This window comes from Oncorhynchus mykiss, chromosome 12, assembly GCF_013265735.2.
Source record: "Oncorhynchus mykiss isolate Arlee chromosome 12, USDA_OmykA_1.1, whole genome shotgun sequence".
Lineage (NCBI taxonomy): Eukaryota > Metazoa > Chordata > Actinopteri > Salmoniformes > Salmonidae > Oncorhynchus > Oncorhynchus mykiss.
The window spans coordinates 83,851,081-83,868,580 of NC_048576.1; the positions used below are offsets into that span (position 1 = coordinate 83,851,081).

Genomic DNA, 17,500 nt, shown 5'->3' on the forward strand with positions numbered 1-17,500 from the left:
CCAGTGAGCCATGAAAGATGGGGCATTACCAGAGCGATTAGCAGCAGCAAATTCAATTAATCTCTGCAGAGGGAGAGGGGTAGAGAGCGGGAGGGATGGTACCCCCCTCTCCTGGTAATTAATAGAAGCCCAGTTAGTTGTCACTAGGTTTGGGATGAGATGACCTTCTCCTGGTAATTAATAGAAGACCAGTTAGTTGCCACTAGGTTTGGGATGAGATGACCTTCTCCTGGTAATTAATAGAAGACCAGTTAGTTGCCACTAGGTTTGGGATGAGATTACCTTCTCCTGGTAATTAATAGAAGACCAGTTAGTTGCCACTAGGTTTGGGATGAGATTACCTTCTCCTGGTAATTAATAGAAGACCAGTTAGTTGCCACTAGGTTTGGGATGAGATGACCTTCTCCTGGTAATTAATAGAAGACCAGTTAGTTGCCACTAGGTTTGGGATGAGATGACCTTCTCCTGGTAATTAATAGAAGCCCAGTTAGTTGCCACTAGGTTTGGGATGAGGAGGACTGTAACACTGAATCTAATTCACTCAGGATCTATTTATATTCTGGTGGCAGAGCCCGACAACACGTAGGGTGGTGCGGCGGAATGCGGCGCGGGTGGGGAGAACTAACGTGTATGTGTGTGTGTTTGCAAGTCTGGTCTGGCCCACAGCCCATCCCTGAGGGAGAGGAGAAGACTGACGGAGGACTGTTCTAATTGGCTCGTCTTTCTCACTTCAGACAGCCAAGACTTTTCATCACGACGCGATCAGGTTCCAATTTTCTCATAACCCGCTCCACCCTCCTTCCTTCAGATCCAATAAACAAGCTTCTTTAATAGAAGACGGGAATAGGAAAAATGCAAGTCAGCAGCTATTTAATCATCACTTTCAATTGGCTCCTGTGTGCAGTCAGAGGGAAATGTCTGGTCTGGAATAAGAGAGAATAAGAGAGGACGGAAGAGGAAACTATTTATTTACAACCCAGGACCAGATCACCACCTAACAACAAAACAACACCAGAGTAGACCACATAAAGTAGAACATAGCAACAAGGGGCCAGCCAACCTGACCACCACAACAAGTCAACTCACATCTCAGGGCTACATTCAGAGAGAGAGATGATAGAGGAGACTGAAAGAGGACATGATCTCACCCAAAGGCTGCAGGGCAAAAGAGAGAGAGAAGAAGAAAGATAACACAGACTAGAAAACCTTCCCCAACAGCAAAGGTCACAGTTATAACTTTTACTGTTGCGATGGTAACAGGACTCAACCCTGAACTACAGTATATATCTAGAGGCAGGTTAGCTGAGGGCCTGTGAGCACCGAGCAGAGGAGGGTCAGAGTTCATCGTAATCTTAAGGGGGCACAGCCAGCCATGTAGGACAGCTCCCCTAGAGGCCTGGAGGCCATGCTGCACTTTGTGTTGCACTTGGACAGTTGAAAGTGGAGTGTTGGGACAACTCCTACAGGTGACAGTGGAGTGTTGGGACAACTCCTACAGGTGACAGTGGAGTGTTGGGACAACACCTACAACCTGCAAAGAGAAAAGAAAGCGACAGCAGAAGATAAAGAGAGGGAGGGAAAGAGATGAGATCAATGGGAGAGTGAAAGAAATGTGGCAATGGATAAAGGGTAGAATATAAAGAGTTGTAGAAGAACGGCATGAAACCAAGAGAGAGAAGGTTGACAGAGAAGGAGAGATGAAAAAAGGCGATATTGACATGGAGATATGTTGAGAGGAAGAGAGGAGTGTGAGAATTCAGAGAAGAGGTCAGGGAGTTGTTGATGTCGGTTTTGATTTCTTCAGTTCCTGTACTCACGGCTCCCTGAAGGAAAAAACATAGACATTCACCCACAGAGTATATTTTACCCACCTCTTCCCTTAATCCCTCCCATAGTCATCAACCAACCCCCCCCACACACACACACACACACCACACTTCTGTCTCTTCCCAGTGGAGGGGGGATGAGGCGGCAGCCCCCTGGAATACTCCTGCACAGTGAGAGGATCAATGCTGAGAGTAATACTACATGAGGAGGAGGGGACACTGTCTGAGCAGAGATTTTCACATGACTGAGGCTCCACACAACACCAGAATCCTCACCCTGTCTGCCTGTGTTCTTGTGTTCTTGTGTGTGTGTGTGCTTTAGGGTTTGGGTGAGAGTGTGTGAGAGACAGTGTGTGATGTGGATGTGTGTGTGTGTTTGTACTTGTGTTTGTGTGTGTGTATGAGCAACAGAGCGCGTGCGTAATGTGTGTACGTGCGTGTGTGTGTATGTCACACCTGCCACGGAGATGTGAGCAGCACCCGAGGGAGCCGGCAGCCAGTTACCATGGGGATATTGAAATGTGCACATCTTCAGGGTCATGTGGTCTAAAATAAGCCCTTTGCTGTTTGTGTTAACATTGTGGAATGATGACACAGGCACAGTCTTCTGCCTCCCAGTCTCACTGTGGACAATGTTCACTGTTCTTGGAGATCAGAGGGACCACTAAGATGTTTGGCACCAGATAAAGCAAACTATCAGGCCCAGGGGTCAACGTGTGTGTGAGTGTGGTGGTGTGTGTTACCGCTATGATCGGCAATAAAGGCTGACCCCTCGCTGTACTGCTGTATGAAGTGCTTATCTGCCATGGTGTTTGTGGAGCACCTTCCTCGTGTGAAAATCTCTCTCAGCCTCTGGAGCGTTGCACTGTCGATGGAGAAAAAGGGTTTAGTGCTGTGTGTGTGTAGGTGTGTTTGTTTGCAGGTGTGTGTGTGTGTGTGTGTGTGTGTGTGTGTGTGTATGTGTGTGTGTGTGTAAGAGAGAGAGAGAGAGCAAGAGCGAGAGAGCAATGTGTGTCTGTCTGGTCTGGTCTTGGTCTGTCTGTTTGTGTGTGTGGCTGAGTGTGTGAGAGAGAGAGTTTGTGTGTGTGTTGGTGTGAATGCCAGTCAGTTGCTGAGAGGGCTGAGAGGGGTTAGCTGGGGGAGAAGGGGGATGGGGATGGGGGGGTGGGGAAGGGGGTGAGGGGTGTGGGAGATGGGGGGTCTGGGTACTCACTGTAGGGGACACACTCGTACTGTATCTCCAGGTACTTGTAGGTCCCTGGGCAGGGGTCTGGGAACACATCGGACCCTGCCACCACCACACACTGGGTACGGTTATTACACCTGTCCCAGAGAGGGGGAGAGATGAGAGAGAGAGAGAGAGAGAGAGAGAGAGAGAGAGAGAGAGAGAGAGAGAGAGAGAGAGAGAGAGAGAGAGAGAGAGAGATAGAAAGAGCGAGAGAGAGAGAGAGAGATAGAAAGAGTGAGCGAGAGAGAGACAGGGAGAGAAAGAACGAGAGAGAGAGAGATACATTGATAGAAAGAGCGAGAGAGAGAGAGAGAGAGAGAGATAGAAAGAGCGAGAGAGAGAGAGAGAGAGATAGAAAGAGCACGAGAGAGAGAGAGAGAGATAGAAAGAGCGAGAGAGAGAGAGAGAGAGGGAGAGAGAGAGAGAGGGGAGAGAGAGAACATCAAAAGGAACACAAAATTCAACATAAAAATTAGGATCTGGCTAAAAATACTGGAATCAGTTATAGAGCCCATTGCCCTTTATGGTTGTGCTGCCTGGGGTCCGCTCACCAACCAAGACTTCACAAAATGGGACGAACACCAAATTGAGACTCTGCATGCAGAATTCTGCAAAAATATCCTCTGTGTACAACGTAAAACACCAAATAATGCAAGCAGAGCAGAATTAGGCCGATACCCACTAATTATCTAAATCCAGAAAAGAGACGTTAAATTCTACAACCACCTAAAATGAAACAATTCCCGAACCTTCCATAACAAAGCCATCACCTACAGAGAGATGAACCTGGAGAAGAGTCCCCTAAGCAAGCTGGTCCTGGGGCTCTGTTCACAAACACAAACACACCTCGCAGAGCCCCAGGACAGCAACACAATTAGACCCAACCAAATCATGAGAAAACAAAAAGATTATTACTTGACACATTGGAAAGAATTTACAAAAAAAAACTAGAACGCTGTTGGACCCTAAACAGAGAGTACACAATGGCAGAATACCTGACCACTGTGACTGACCCAAAAATGAATGAAAACTTTGACTATGTACAGACTTTGCTATTGAGAAAGGCGGCCCACTGAAGGCAGACCTGGCTCTCAAGAGAAGACAGACTATGTGCACACTGCCCACAAAATGAGGTGGAAACTGAGCTGCACTTCCTAACCTCCTGCCCATTGTATATTAGAGAGACATATTTCCCTCAGATTACACAGATCCACAAAGGATTAGAAAACAAATCAAATTTTGACAGACTCCCATATCTACTGGGTGAAATACCACAATGTGCCATCACAGCAGCAAGATTTGTGACCTGTTGCCACAAAAAAAGGGCAACCAGTGAAGCACAAATACCATTGTAAATACAACCCATATTTATTTGTATTTATTTTCCCTTTTGTACTTTTTGCACATCATTACAACACTGTATAAATAAATAATATGACATTTGAGTGTAATGTTTACTGTTAATTTTGTATTGTTAATTTATCTTTTGTATATTATCTACTTCACTTGCTTTGGCAATGTAAACATATGTTTCCCATGCCAATAAAGCCCCTCAAGGATCCGCCCCTTTTGTACATTTTCGCCTAGAATGACATACCCAAATCTAACTGCCTGTAGCTCAGGACCTGAAGCAAGGATATACATATTCTTGGTACCATTTGAAAGGAAACAGTTTGAAGTTTGTAGAAATGTGAAATGAATGTAGGAGAATATAACATTAGATCTGGTAAAAGATAATACAATTGTTTTATTTTTTTGTACCATCATCTTTGAAATGCAAGAGAAAGGCCATAATGTATTATTCCAGCCCAGGTGCAATTTAGATTTTGGCCACTTTTGCAACAGTGTATGTGCAAAGTTTTAGACTGATTCAATGAACCATTGCATTTCTGGTCTTTTTTGTTGTTGTCAACACTGCCCAAATGTGCCTAATTTGTTTATTAATAACTTTTCATGTTCAAAACTGTGCACTCTCCTCAAACAATAGCATGGTATTATTTCACTGTAATAGCTACTGTAAATTGGACAGTGCAGTTAGATTAACAATAATCTAAGCTTTCTGCCAATATCAGATATGTCTATGTCCTGGGAAATGTTCTTGTTACTTACAACCTCATGCTAATTGCATTAGCCTACGTTAGCTCAACCGTCCCGCGGGGGACCCACCGATCCTGTGGAAATTGAAATTGAATTGAAATTCAATTGAGAGTGAGAGAGAAACATGGGAACAGAGAACAAACTAGACAGAGGAGAGAGAAGAGAGTGATGAGAATAAAATGAATGAGGACATTGAGAGAATGACAGAAGGGACAAAAGAGAAGAGGCAGATAAATGTCCTTGGGGCTAAAGATGGAGGGAACGGGTCGGAAGGGGGTCATTTCACACTAGACTAGATCATGTGACAGCTGGACCTGAGGGATGAGGCGATGGAGGGATGAGGGAGGAAGAGTGCCGTAAGAGTCTCCCTCCCCCGAAGGCTTGTGAGTGTGAGCAATTAAAGGTGAGAAAATGGGTGGGGACTGGTGCTGCTAAGACAGACAGACAGACAGACAGACAGACAGACAGACAGACAGACAGACAGACAGACACACACACACACAGAAACGCACACAAGGCAGGGAAACAATTGCACATAACACCATCATAATTTAAGCAGCTCAATGTATGCTCCCTCACACACTCACACTCCCAGCACACACACTTCCCTTTTCTGCATATAATCCCCCCTCCTCTGTCCTCCTCTATCCTCCTCTGTCTTCTATCCTCCTCTATCGATCTCTGTCCTCCTCTGTCCTCATCTATCCTCCTCTGTCTTCTATCCTCCTCTATCGTCCTTCTATCCTTCTCTGTCCTCCTCTGCCGTCCTCTATCCTCCTCTGTCCTCCTCTATCCTCCTCTGTCTTTTATCCTCCTCTATCCTCCTCTGTCCTCCTCTATCCTCCTCTGTCTTTTATCCTCCTCTATCCACCTCTGTCCTCCTCTATCGTCCTTCTATCCTTCTCTGTCCTCCTCTGTCCTCCTCTATCCTCCTCTGTCCTCCTTTGTCATCCTCTATCCTCCTCTGTCCTCCTCTATCTTCCTCTGTCCTTCTCTATCCTCCTCTATCTTCATCTGTCCTCCTCTATCCTTCTCTGTCCTCCTCTATCCTCCTCTGTCCTCCTCTATCTTCATCTGTCCTCCTCTGTCCTCCTCTATCCTTCTCTGTCCTCCTCTGTCCTCCTCTATCCTTCTCTGTCCTCCTCTATCCTCCTCTATCCTCCTCTATCTTCATCTGTCCTCCTCTGTCCTCCTCTATCCTTCTCTGTCCTCCTCTATCCTCCTCTATCTTCATCTGTCCTCCTCTGTCCTCCTCTATCCTTCTCTGTCCTCCTCTATCCTCCTCTGTCCTCCTCTATCCAGCGTTAGCATTATTTCTCTCTTTCTGCTCTCTCTCTTGTTCATTCTCCATTTCTCTCCACGTCACTGCTGCACTCTCTTTATCTCCCCATCAGTGGTTCACTCTAGCCCGCTCCCTCCCTCCCTCCCTCCATCCCTACATCAATCCCCTTCAGATCTCTCCATCTCTACATCCCTCCATCCCTACATCAATCCCCTTCAGATCTCTCAATCTCTCCATCCCTCCATCCCCACACCAATCCCCTGTCCTCCTCCAGATCTGTCCATCTCTCTCTCCCTCTGTGCTTCCCTCCATCTCACCAGTAGCACCCTCTCCCTCCGTTACATGTGTGATGGATAGCAGGGAGAGGGCTGCCATAGATCAGCTCTATGAGGAGGCAGATGCTAAGCACAACCAGAGTGCAGCTGCATGCAGCCACACTACAAACACATATCTCACTACACACATACTGCATGCACTCGACTTTACACACTAACAGCACATAAGATAAAAAAAACAAGCAGGACAGAATGACACACCCACCCTGGGTGTCCTATGTCTTCTTATTTATCTTACACACACACACACACACACACACACACACACACACACACACACACACATACACACACACACACACACACACACACACACACACACACACACACACACACACACACACACACACACACACACACACACACACACACACACACACACCTATCCACCCAACCCTTCCACCTCCCCACACATACCTCTGTGACATGATCTTGAAGGCGTCAGGCAGGTAACACTGCACGTTCTCCATTTGGAAGGGGTCAGCGTCACAGATCTTGTCGTCCGTGCGGCCGTAGTTGGCTGTCTCAATCATGATGACATCACTGCCAGGGCAGCGCAGCTCGATGGGGTATCCCTCGCACGCCAGCTCTCTACGCATCAGGCCGAAGGGCATCGCTGACCGACTCAGAGCTACAGCAGAGAGAGAAAGAGAGAGAGAGAAGGAGAGAGAGAGAGAGATAAAGTGTGTTATTGACAATGTAAGTGCATGGTATGAAATAGGAGGGAAATCATAAAAACAAATGGCAGACATACCACTCTCTGTAGAATAACAGAAACAGCATAAAGCAAATAGCTGGGTAGAGAAAATGCTAGTCATCATGTACAGTAGCAGAAAGACAGGGCCTAAGAGCAGAATTTGTATTTTTACATAGCAGTTAGAATGTAACATAAACACAATGAGACCATCATCTCAATTCACAGAGGACACAACTAAAAACAGTGTAGCCAGCCTCATAGACAGAGAGTGCAAGTGGACGTTGGATCCTAAAAGAGCACTTCCAGACCAGACCTGCCTCCCAAATGGCACCCTATTCCCTATAGTATACACATTATTTTTAATAGGGAATAGGGTGCCATTTGAGACACACACCAGCTCTCCCAATCATGATATTTACCCACTTTGAGAGGCAAACTGTTCAACGTTTTGGCTTGTTCCATTAACAGACTCCCACACACACAGCAAGCAGCTCAACCCCCACCACTCGGACACGCACGCGTCTGACGCACAGCTCTGAAATAGAATGTCTGCCTTCCAGCCGACGTCAACATTACACCTGAGTAGGGCTCACCTCCATACGGAGAGGGGGAATGAGGGAGGGAGATGAGAGAGAGGAGGAGGCAAGAAAATACATTGAACAGAGAAGAGAAGAGGGCCTAAGAGAGGGAGAGAGAATCTCACCCTAGCCTCAGGCAGGGCCTCTCTGTACGAGGGCTGGCAGGCCCCTAGGCTCCCTCCCCCCACCTGTGTCATCTGTTCGTTTGCCATTTGTACGCCCACTCCATGCAATCAGAAGACTGAGAGGGCAGCTAGGAGAGAGAGAGCTGGCACGGCGGACAGAGAGAGGGGGCAGCCAGGGTAGGGGGGGGTTAATCGCTGTGCCAGGGCTGAAAGGGCAGCTAGGAGAGAGAGAGAGCTGGCGCGGTGGACAGAGAGAGGGGGCAGCCAGGGTAGCGGGGGTTAATCGCTGTGCCAGGGCTGAGAGGGCAGCTAGGAGAGAGAGAGCTGGCGCGGCGGACAGAGAGAGGGGGCAGCCAGGGTAGGGGGGGGTTAATCGCTGTGCCAGGGCTGAAAGGGCAGCTAGGAGAGAGAGAGCTGGCGCGGCGGACAGAGAGAGGGGGCAGCCAGGGTAGCGGGGGTTAATCGCTGTGCCAGGGCTGAGAGGGCCACAGACATGCACAGAGAGACACTCTCCATCTACTCCATCTCTCTCTCCCTCTCCTCCATCCCCCTCTCCAGCTCTCTTCATCTGCACAAGTAGGCTTTCTAGCGGCCTCTGCATTCAGTCCTTCAACAAATTCAGTCCTACTCAGCTCACCACAAAATGGCTGCAGCCTTGGCATGTCCTCCACAAGGTCCAGTAGATAAGCTCCAAAAAAATACCATATTGTTAAATTTGGCATAGAAGAATGAAAATTGAGGTGCTTGTATAATTTATCCGCATTGAACAAAACCTGATATAGTGCCATTCATCAAAGCCTTGGGCCTGCATGTTGCGCCCCCTATAGGTCAATGGTGAAAATGCACTTGTCTGCATTTCATTTTGGGTCGTTGCTTCCCCTGAGTTGGATCTATGTGGCCCTGCATTTGCTGTTTTCTCACCCGTTTAAAAGTACAAATGAAAAAAGCTTCACTTGAACATGATTGGTCAACTCTCCCAGCCTTCCTCCATCAATGTATGTGAGTATTTGGGTTGCTGCAGTTCAGACTTGTGGCTCTCTAACCTTGCCCACTCTGAGAGCTGCAAAAACTTTAAATCAGTCACCAAAGATAGGGGATAAAATGCAAAAAGGCTAAAAAGCAAGAATGTGCTCAACCAGGCAGTTGATATGCCAGTAAAACTATAGAGTAAGAATATGGTAAATAATTGTTTTATTAAAAATAATTATTTGGTGAAGAAAATGATTGAATTGATGTCAAAACACTATATTATGCAACATACATTGATTAAACAATATTTCATGCCCCCTGTGGTAAATTAATCAATATTCAGACTAAAGAACGCCTATAAAATAATGCCTTTAATTGTAATAAAAAACTGCACTCAAATTGTCACATATCTGAAATTGTAGTCTGAACATGTGGAAAACATGATGGAGAAATATGGATCATTTGAAATGTAAGAAAATAATTTTGGGGGACATTGTACTATATACCACCCTGAAACGCATTCATTTAAATGTAATTCAATATTCATGTTTGGACACACAAAATGATCATCATTTGTTCAATCCTCATATAAAGTGATACTGTGAGATTCAGATGAACTCATGGATAAGATTTCCATTGTTTGTCTCTGTGTGACATATAAAGGAAGCTTGTGGTAGTTGTATGGGCCAATCCGAACTAGTGTTCGCTCAACGACTGGAAGTCGACAGCTACATACAGAACAAGAGATGTGCTTGTTTTGTGCTGGGGAACCCCGTATTAAATGCTAAGCATGGCCTCCCCTCCCCTCAATGAAAACTGGGTTTGTATCCTGCCCAATGCATTCACCAAGTAGCCAAGCCAATCCATTGGGGCGGCAGGGTAGCCTAGTGGTTAGAGCATTGGACTAGTAACCAAAAGTGCTTCATGTTCAAATCCCCTAGCTGACAAGGTACAAATCTGTCGTTCTGCCCCTGAACAGGCAGTTAACCCACTGTTCCTAGGCCATCATTGAAAATAAGAATTTGTTCTTAACTTACTTGCCTAGTTAAATAAAAGGGTTTGATTGTGAGACTGCCTTGAAATAAATCTTAATCATCAAAGATTTTTTTAAAGATCACATTTGGGAGCAGCAAAACAGTGAGCGGACATTCTCATGTGTCCATACGCCCATCATGAAATGAGAAATGTGATGATGCCGGTGACCCTCGTATTTAGAAACATAGTTTACCTGTAACATTTTCTTGTTAGGGGTTCAGGCAGCGAAGCTGCAAGAAACCATATTGTACTTGTTGGTTCCCCAGCAGTGAGCTCCCTTCTCCTACTCAAAGAGCTTAAGAGAGTTGTAGGGCTTCCCAGACACAGCCCATCTGTATATAGCCCATCCAACTACCTACCTCATCCCCATATTGTTTTTCTTTACTTTTTTTGCTATTTTGCACACCAGTATTTATACTCGCACATCCTCATCTGCACATCTATCACTCCAGTGTTAATTTGCTAAATTGTAATTACTTTGCTACTATGTCCTATTTATTGCCTTACTCCATTTGCACACACTGTATATAGATTTTTCTATTGTGTTATTGACTGTACATTTTTTTATGTGTAACTCTGTGTTGTTGTTTTTGTTGCACTGCTTTGCTTTATCTTGGCCAGGTTGCAGTTGTAAATGAGAACTTATTCTCAACTGGCCAACCTGGTTAAATAAAGGTGGAATAAATGCCTCACTATATTGTCTAAGCATGTCTCCCTCAATAAGTCTGTCTCATTCTACCTCTTGATGTTTCAATGGTGCCAAGGATAGTTCCAGTTTTTATATGCTCTGATGTTTGCCTCTCTATGACACACCAGGTCTGATTCCAGCAACATGTGCTGTTTGCTCTGTTTGGGTCCTTCCACTGCTACTACATCTTAACAAGGCAAAGGTCTGGAATTAATCTGAGCCGTGTTACAGCACTATAGCAGACTTTTAAAGATCATTTATGCTTGAGCCGTCATGCGTAGTGTTTCCTGTGAATTTGATCTCTGCTAACATCTGGGAAAATGCCTTTAAAAGGCTCATAGAGAGCAATAGTAATGGTGTCTTTTGTAAGCACTAACGCAGGCTGACACTGTCATGGCTCGCTGGCCAAAGCTTATGGGGAAATTAATGTTTTTTTGGGGTGGGATTCAGGATAAACGCTGAAAATAATGTCTGTGGTAAACACAGGCTTAGGAGATCTGATACGTGTTATTCTATGAGACAATCTTCATCAGCTTTTTGTGAATTTTGAAGCATTTATGTAATCAAAACAAGCAAAAAGCTAACGATGTGCTAACATGTAAAAAGATAAAACTACACCTCAGGTCACGTACCTTTGACATTGAGCTAACCGGCTTAGCTTAACTTATCAGGCTTAGCTTACCTTATCAGACTTAGCTTACCTTATCAGGCTTAGCTTACCTTATCAGACTTAGCTTACCTTATCAGGCTTAGCTTACCTTATCAGGCTTAGCTTACCTTATCAGGCTTAGCTTACCTTATCAGGCTTAGCTTACCTTATCAGACTTAGCTTACCTTATCAGACTTAGCTTACCTTATCAGACGGACCCAAAGTCTCCTCTAACTAACTAAGCTAACTAGCTTTTAGGCGGACTAGTGTAGCGTAGACTAGTTTGCAGGGTCGGCGTAGTGACGTGAAGATGCTTGCCACTAAGGCTGAAGTTCAAGTTCTCTGACAGTTAGCGACTCATTAGCAAGTGACTTATTTTGAGAACGTAAAGGCTTTATAATTCCTAACGGTCATGTTAACTGACTGTTATCATCTCATAGAACAAAACATATAAGATATCCTAAGCCTGTGTTAACCTCAGACCTTATTTTCAGCATTTATCCCAAATAGGAATAGCAAGGTAGAAAATTATCATTATTTTCAGTTATTTAGGACTACAAGCTGGCAAGTGCTATTGTCGACTGTCTAGCGCGCTGCGCTATAACTCAACATGGGTTGAATCCCGGCCAAAGTCCCATTGCCCATTCACCCATTCCTCTTTTCATATATTTTATTAATGTAAGACAAAACACACAAGCTTTGGTATTTAACACACCACTTTGAAAGTGAGAGTATCAACATTTCACTGGGGTTTCTCATGGATTGTCATCATTGTTGAGATTGGTGCATTTTTGTGACTATATCAGGTTTTGTTGCGTGCGAATTTCAATGCTTCTACACCAAAGTGAATCATTTTGCAGCTTACCTAGTGGACTAACAGTCAGAGCTCAGAGGCAGAGGGACGAGTTGGCAGGGGAGCTCTCCCTGGTGATGAAGGACAGCCAGTACATATGAGTGGAGCTTTCCACTGCCAGCTAGACAGATAACTGCTGTCCATGGTGCTGAAGGAGTATGACGAGAATACATCTATAGAAATGCATTTGGAGAGCAATAACCATTGGAGTCTGGCTATGGTTTGTTCTACATCAGACAGACTAGAATAACCAATGGAACTAGCAATGCATTGCGCTACATCAGAGTGACTGCAAAGTCTATGGGAGGGAACAGTCCATGGTACTGAAAACAGAATGATAGGTAGTGATAGGCTCTTCACGACCTTGAATCAACAGAGGGAACATTTTACACATTAAGTCTGCCCCTTTCTTTGATCGGTGCCATTTTCTCAGTTTACCTCAGAGTCAAATCTCCAACCAACCAGATTTGACAAGAGAACTTCAAAAAGCTGCTGCTCTCCTCACCTACTTAGCCCTCTTATACTCCCCTGACCAGACTGTATTAGCAGTTGAGAAAGGCAGGACGCCGAAAAGCTGGGTTCTATGCTGGCTTATTGATATAATTAATTAAAATTAATGAAAAATGACTGAATAAAGCATATAAACAGGCTGTATTAGAGACTAGACTAGGAGACACTGTCTCTTCTCTCTTCTCTCAGTGCTGGAACACACAGAACAGAACAGGCCTGTTTCCCATTGCAGTTGATGATGAGGCTCTGGATGAATTAGACTTCAGTCTATCCATTCAGGAAATGTGCCCGTAAGGGTCAACGTCAATGTCAGTCATTTCCAGAGATGCTGTGTAGCTGCAGCTACATGACTCACTGCATTGAGACTAGCTCATATTTCTAAACGTCACTCATTCATGCAGCTGCATTACTTGGGTAATGTTGTGTCAGTGTGTAACTAAGGACATTAAGGCTGAATAGCCAGATCAAATTTATTTTAAATCCTTTATGCCTCAGCAGCATACTATTTCTTCGTAACGGCCTTATAAAAACACAACCAGACAAAGACGGCAAAAACACATTCATATTAGGAACACAGATGTTTCACACCCTCTCGCTCTCTCCCTCGCTCTCTCCCTCGCTCTCTCACAAACATTCTAATAAATGCATGCATAGTCGCCCACGCACACGCACACACACACACACACACACACACAGTGCGGGGTATCTGTACTTTACTTTACTATTTATATTTTCCACAAATGTTACTTTTACTTCACTACATTCCTAAAGAAAATACATTTTTACTCCATACATTTTCCCTGGCACCCAAAAGTACTCATTACATTTTGAATGCTTAGCAGAACAGGAAAATGGTCTAATTCACACATTTATCAAGAGAACATCCCTGGTCATGCCTACTGCTTCTGATTTGGCAGACTCACTAAACACAAAGGCTTCATATGTAAATGATGTCTGAGTGTTGAAGCCCCTGAACATCCGTAAATAAAAAGAACAGAAAATCGTTCCGCCTGGTTTGCCTAATATACGGAATTAGAAATTATTTATACTTTTACTTTTGATACTTATGTATATTTTAGCAATTACATTTACTTTTGATTCTTAAGTAAACGTAAAACCAAATACTGTTAGACTTTTACTCAAGTAGTATTTTACTGAGTGACTTTCACTTTTACATTTACTATAAAACATTTTTTTTACAATCGCTAGGACCCATTTCTCAATACTTAAGTCACTTTTTCAAAACTCTTCACACAGTTCTCCTAACCAACTTTCAGCTTGGCACAGCAGTTCATTTCATATCCAAAATGAACTCAAACCACCAAAACACATGTCTCAAATCAACTCATTCTTCCATAACAGTAGCAAAGGTTGTCACCCAACAAGCACACTTTGTCACCTTAAAAACACTAACAACAGGTAGCATTACACAATGTTTTCGTTAGTTAAGTTTCTTTCCAAAACAAGAATGACACCCCTCTACGGTTTAGAATTCACTGCAGTTTATGTTACAGGAATGAATCAGACATGATGCAATATGCTTCAATATGTTTTCTGGCATTTTCTGGCATTGAGTGATTCCAAAATATAATAATTTGTATATACACCATCTACCGATACAGATACAGTAGCAATGATAGTCAACCCTGTCTTCTGCATTTGGCCACAGGTTCTCATCCACATCACATCTTATGTCATCTTGGGCAACACCTAGGAAATAATATTTTGGCATGCCTGGTCCATCCCTGGCAGTCTCTGCAGATATGTCCAGGCATCCAGCAGTCATTGCGTCCAGGAGGGACATTTGATCATGTGGATGGTGGTCATAAACCTTCCACCTTCATGAGGAAAATAATTCCTCTATGGGGTTGAGGAGTGGAGAGTAAGACGATAATCATGATTTATTACATGATCAATTATAGTGGCCCTAATCTCATCTGAGACTACAGCTCTTGATATTTCTCTCAGTCTTCTTCCACCATGCATACGTACTCCTCTCCCTCTCCCTCTCCCTCTCCCTCTCCCAGCCACTCTTCTTCCAGTCAGCCACTTATCTATCTCTGACTGGGTCCATGTTTATATTGCAGTACAGTATTATTCCTAAGAAGTCCCCTTTTGTATAGATGGTAATGAAATTGAAAGACTAACACCTGGGTAGGTGTTCAGCTACACAGTGGGAATCAGCTGTGGTTGGTCTAATTGTTTTGATAGTATTTCATTTTTTAGATTTGGAATATATTTCAATACTGTATTAATTAAGAAATTTAGCAAATTGCTGTCTTATTAAATGTTGTGTTATGTTAGGTTTTTAACTTAAGTTTAACAGTTTTGAAAAGAGTATGTAAACACGTGCAAATTGGCCTGTAGGTACTTAGAGTTTTGGTGGTGGTTGTGTCTGAGTGAGAAAAAAATGAATGAAATTTGAAATATGTAGTCATTGAATGCATTTTGTGCCAAAGCAAAAAAAAATGATCCACAGTTTAGCCCACATAGACTGCTGTTGTGTTTACTGTGTGAAGAGTTTTGAAAAGTATTGAGAAATGGGCCTAGCAATTTTAAAAATCTATAATATAACTTTACTTTTACTCAAGTATGACAATGGAAATTGGGTACTTTTTCCACCACTACACACACACACACACACACACACACACACACACACACACACACACACACACACACACAGTAAACCCCCCCCCCCCCCCCCCACGCACACACACACACACACACACTGTAAACTCCCCCACACACACACATCTGACACAGTAGGACGAGTGTATAGTTCAGTATAGGATCCCTGTGGTGTAAGTACACATCTCCATACAGCTGGCCAGTGATTAGATCATTACACGATGGTGATCAGGAGAGCAGAACTGAGCCAGACCGCAGGAGTCCAGACCCCATTCCCCTCATCACACTGTACACATTATACAGAACAGAATGGAAACGGGGCAGTAAACCACACTGGGTGGCCACATCAAATATATATATAGAAACATATAAACGTTCATATTCTACCAAAAAAACAGACTACAACTTCCTGTTCCGTATCTTCTCTTATCCTGTCTGTTTCTGTCATAGCGTCATTCTGATTGAGAGTTTGACTTGCTAAGATCAGGGTGAATTCCATTTGAACTCAATAAAGAAGTAAATTACATTCTTAGATTGAACATTTTATTTTATTTGGGGCTTTTTCAGTTCATGAATTGGAATGGAATGGACCACCCCACAACCCTGATACATACAGTAAAGTAGTTTAGTAGTCGTTCAATAGACCTTTGATTATGTGGAAATGTGATTAAAAAGACGACGGAGAGCAGATTCTTTCACCGAGTGTGTGTGCATGCATGCGTGTGTGCGTGTGTGTGTGTGCATGCATGCGTGTGTGTGTGTGTCTGGGAATGTGTAAATATGTGGTTCTTCTGGGGGTTTGATGTGATAAGCCAGCCTGCTACAGGCTACATGTGTCCTTCACTCTGCAGGAATCCATCGATGTTTCTGGGCCTCTTCAGCCAAACACACAGTCACTTATCTCTTTCTGTAGGCACAGTTGTACTATTTGAATTGGAGCGTCTCTCACAGCAACCACGTAACAAAGGTTGGATTAAAAACATTGCTACACTACAGAGTGTGAGCAATGACTTACATAGTCTAATGTGCACTCACACACAATGAGTGTACAGTTAACAGGCTGGTGGAGGAGAGTAGTATTTACGTTAAAGTCCATTATCCACATATATTAAGAAAAAACATACAGTATAGCTGACAAAACAACATGTTAGTACAGAACAATGTACAAAGAAAACACACTTAAATACACACAAAAGTACCATTGACCTTCCAAATATGCACGCACACACACACACACACACACACCAGGCGGGTGAGGGAGGTGTCATGCCAGTCCAGGGCGGCTGGTGTTAGTAAGGATCAGACTGGTGGCTCTATAATGGGACCAACATACTAATGAAGAGTGGAGGAGAGAGAGAGAGACAAGTCTGATTGGATTTGACTCATTATCCGAACAGTGTAATTAAAGCCTGGGGGGGCAGAGGGGAGAGGGACACTATAGGTCTCTCAGATAATAACACAGACACAGTGACTCAGACGCTGACACTGCAAAAACACAGACACACAAGGCCTTGGACAGATGGAAGGGCAGGCAGATAGACAAGGATAGATTTAATCAAACTTAGAGATCTAAACAAACTGGAAAATATAGTACTTTCTGACTTTATCTACATTTACATTTCAGTAATTTAGCAGATGCTCTTATCCAGAGCGACTTACAGTAGGGTAGTGAGTGCATACATGTTGGTACTCTTTTTAGTCTTTCACATTTTGGTACTACACATTTTGGTACTACAAATTTTGGTACTACACATTTTGGTACTACACATTTTGGTACTACACATGAGACTCTTCAAAGTCAAAAATTTGGGAATCCAATTGAAAGCAGTTTTATTTTGACCTTGGGTGTGACGCCACTGACAAACAGTCTGTCTATGTTCCTTTTTTGGGACTGATTCAGGGTGAATGGCCTTCCAGGCAGACACTGGACAGACACTAGACAGACGCTGTCCAGTGTCTGACGCTGTGATGGTGTTTGTGTGTGTCTCAGTGTCTGC

At 43.9% G+C, this 17,500-nt stretch overlaps 1 protein-coding gene across 2 annotated transcripts in view; it reads right to left on the reverse strand.

Annotated features, from left to right (window-relative positions):
• adgrl1a (adhesion G protein-coupled receptor L1a) overlaps positions 1 to 17,500 on the reverse strand; it is a 229,190-nt gene that overhangs the window by 77,820 nt on the left and 133,870 nt on the right. For both annotated transcript variants that reach the window (XM_036938851.1, XM_036938852.1), the window contains exons 3-4: positions 7,186 to 7,399; positions 3,040 to 3,149 (exon numbers count right to left, since the gene is read on the reverse strand). In XM_036938851.1, the coding sequence (XP_036794746.1) occupies positions 3,040 to 3,149; positions 7,186 to 7,399 (324 nt within the window). The remainder of the gene's footprint in view (positions 1 to 3,039; positions 3,150 to 7,185; positions 7,400 to 17,500) is intronic.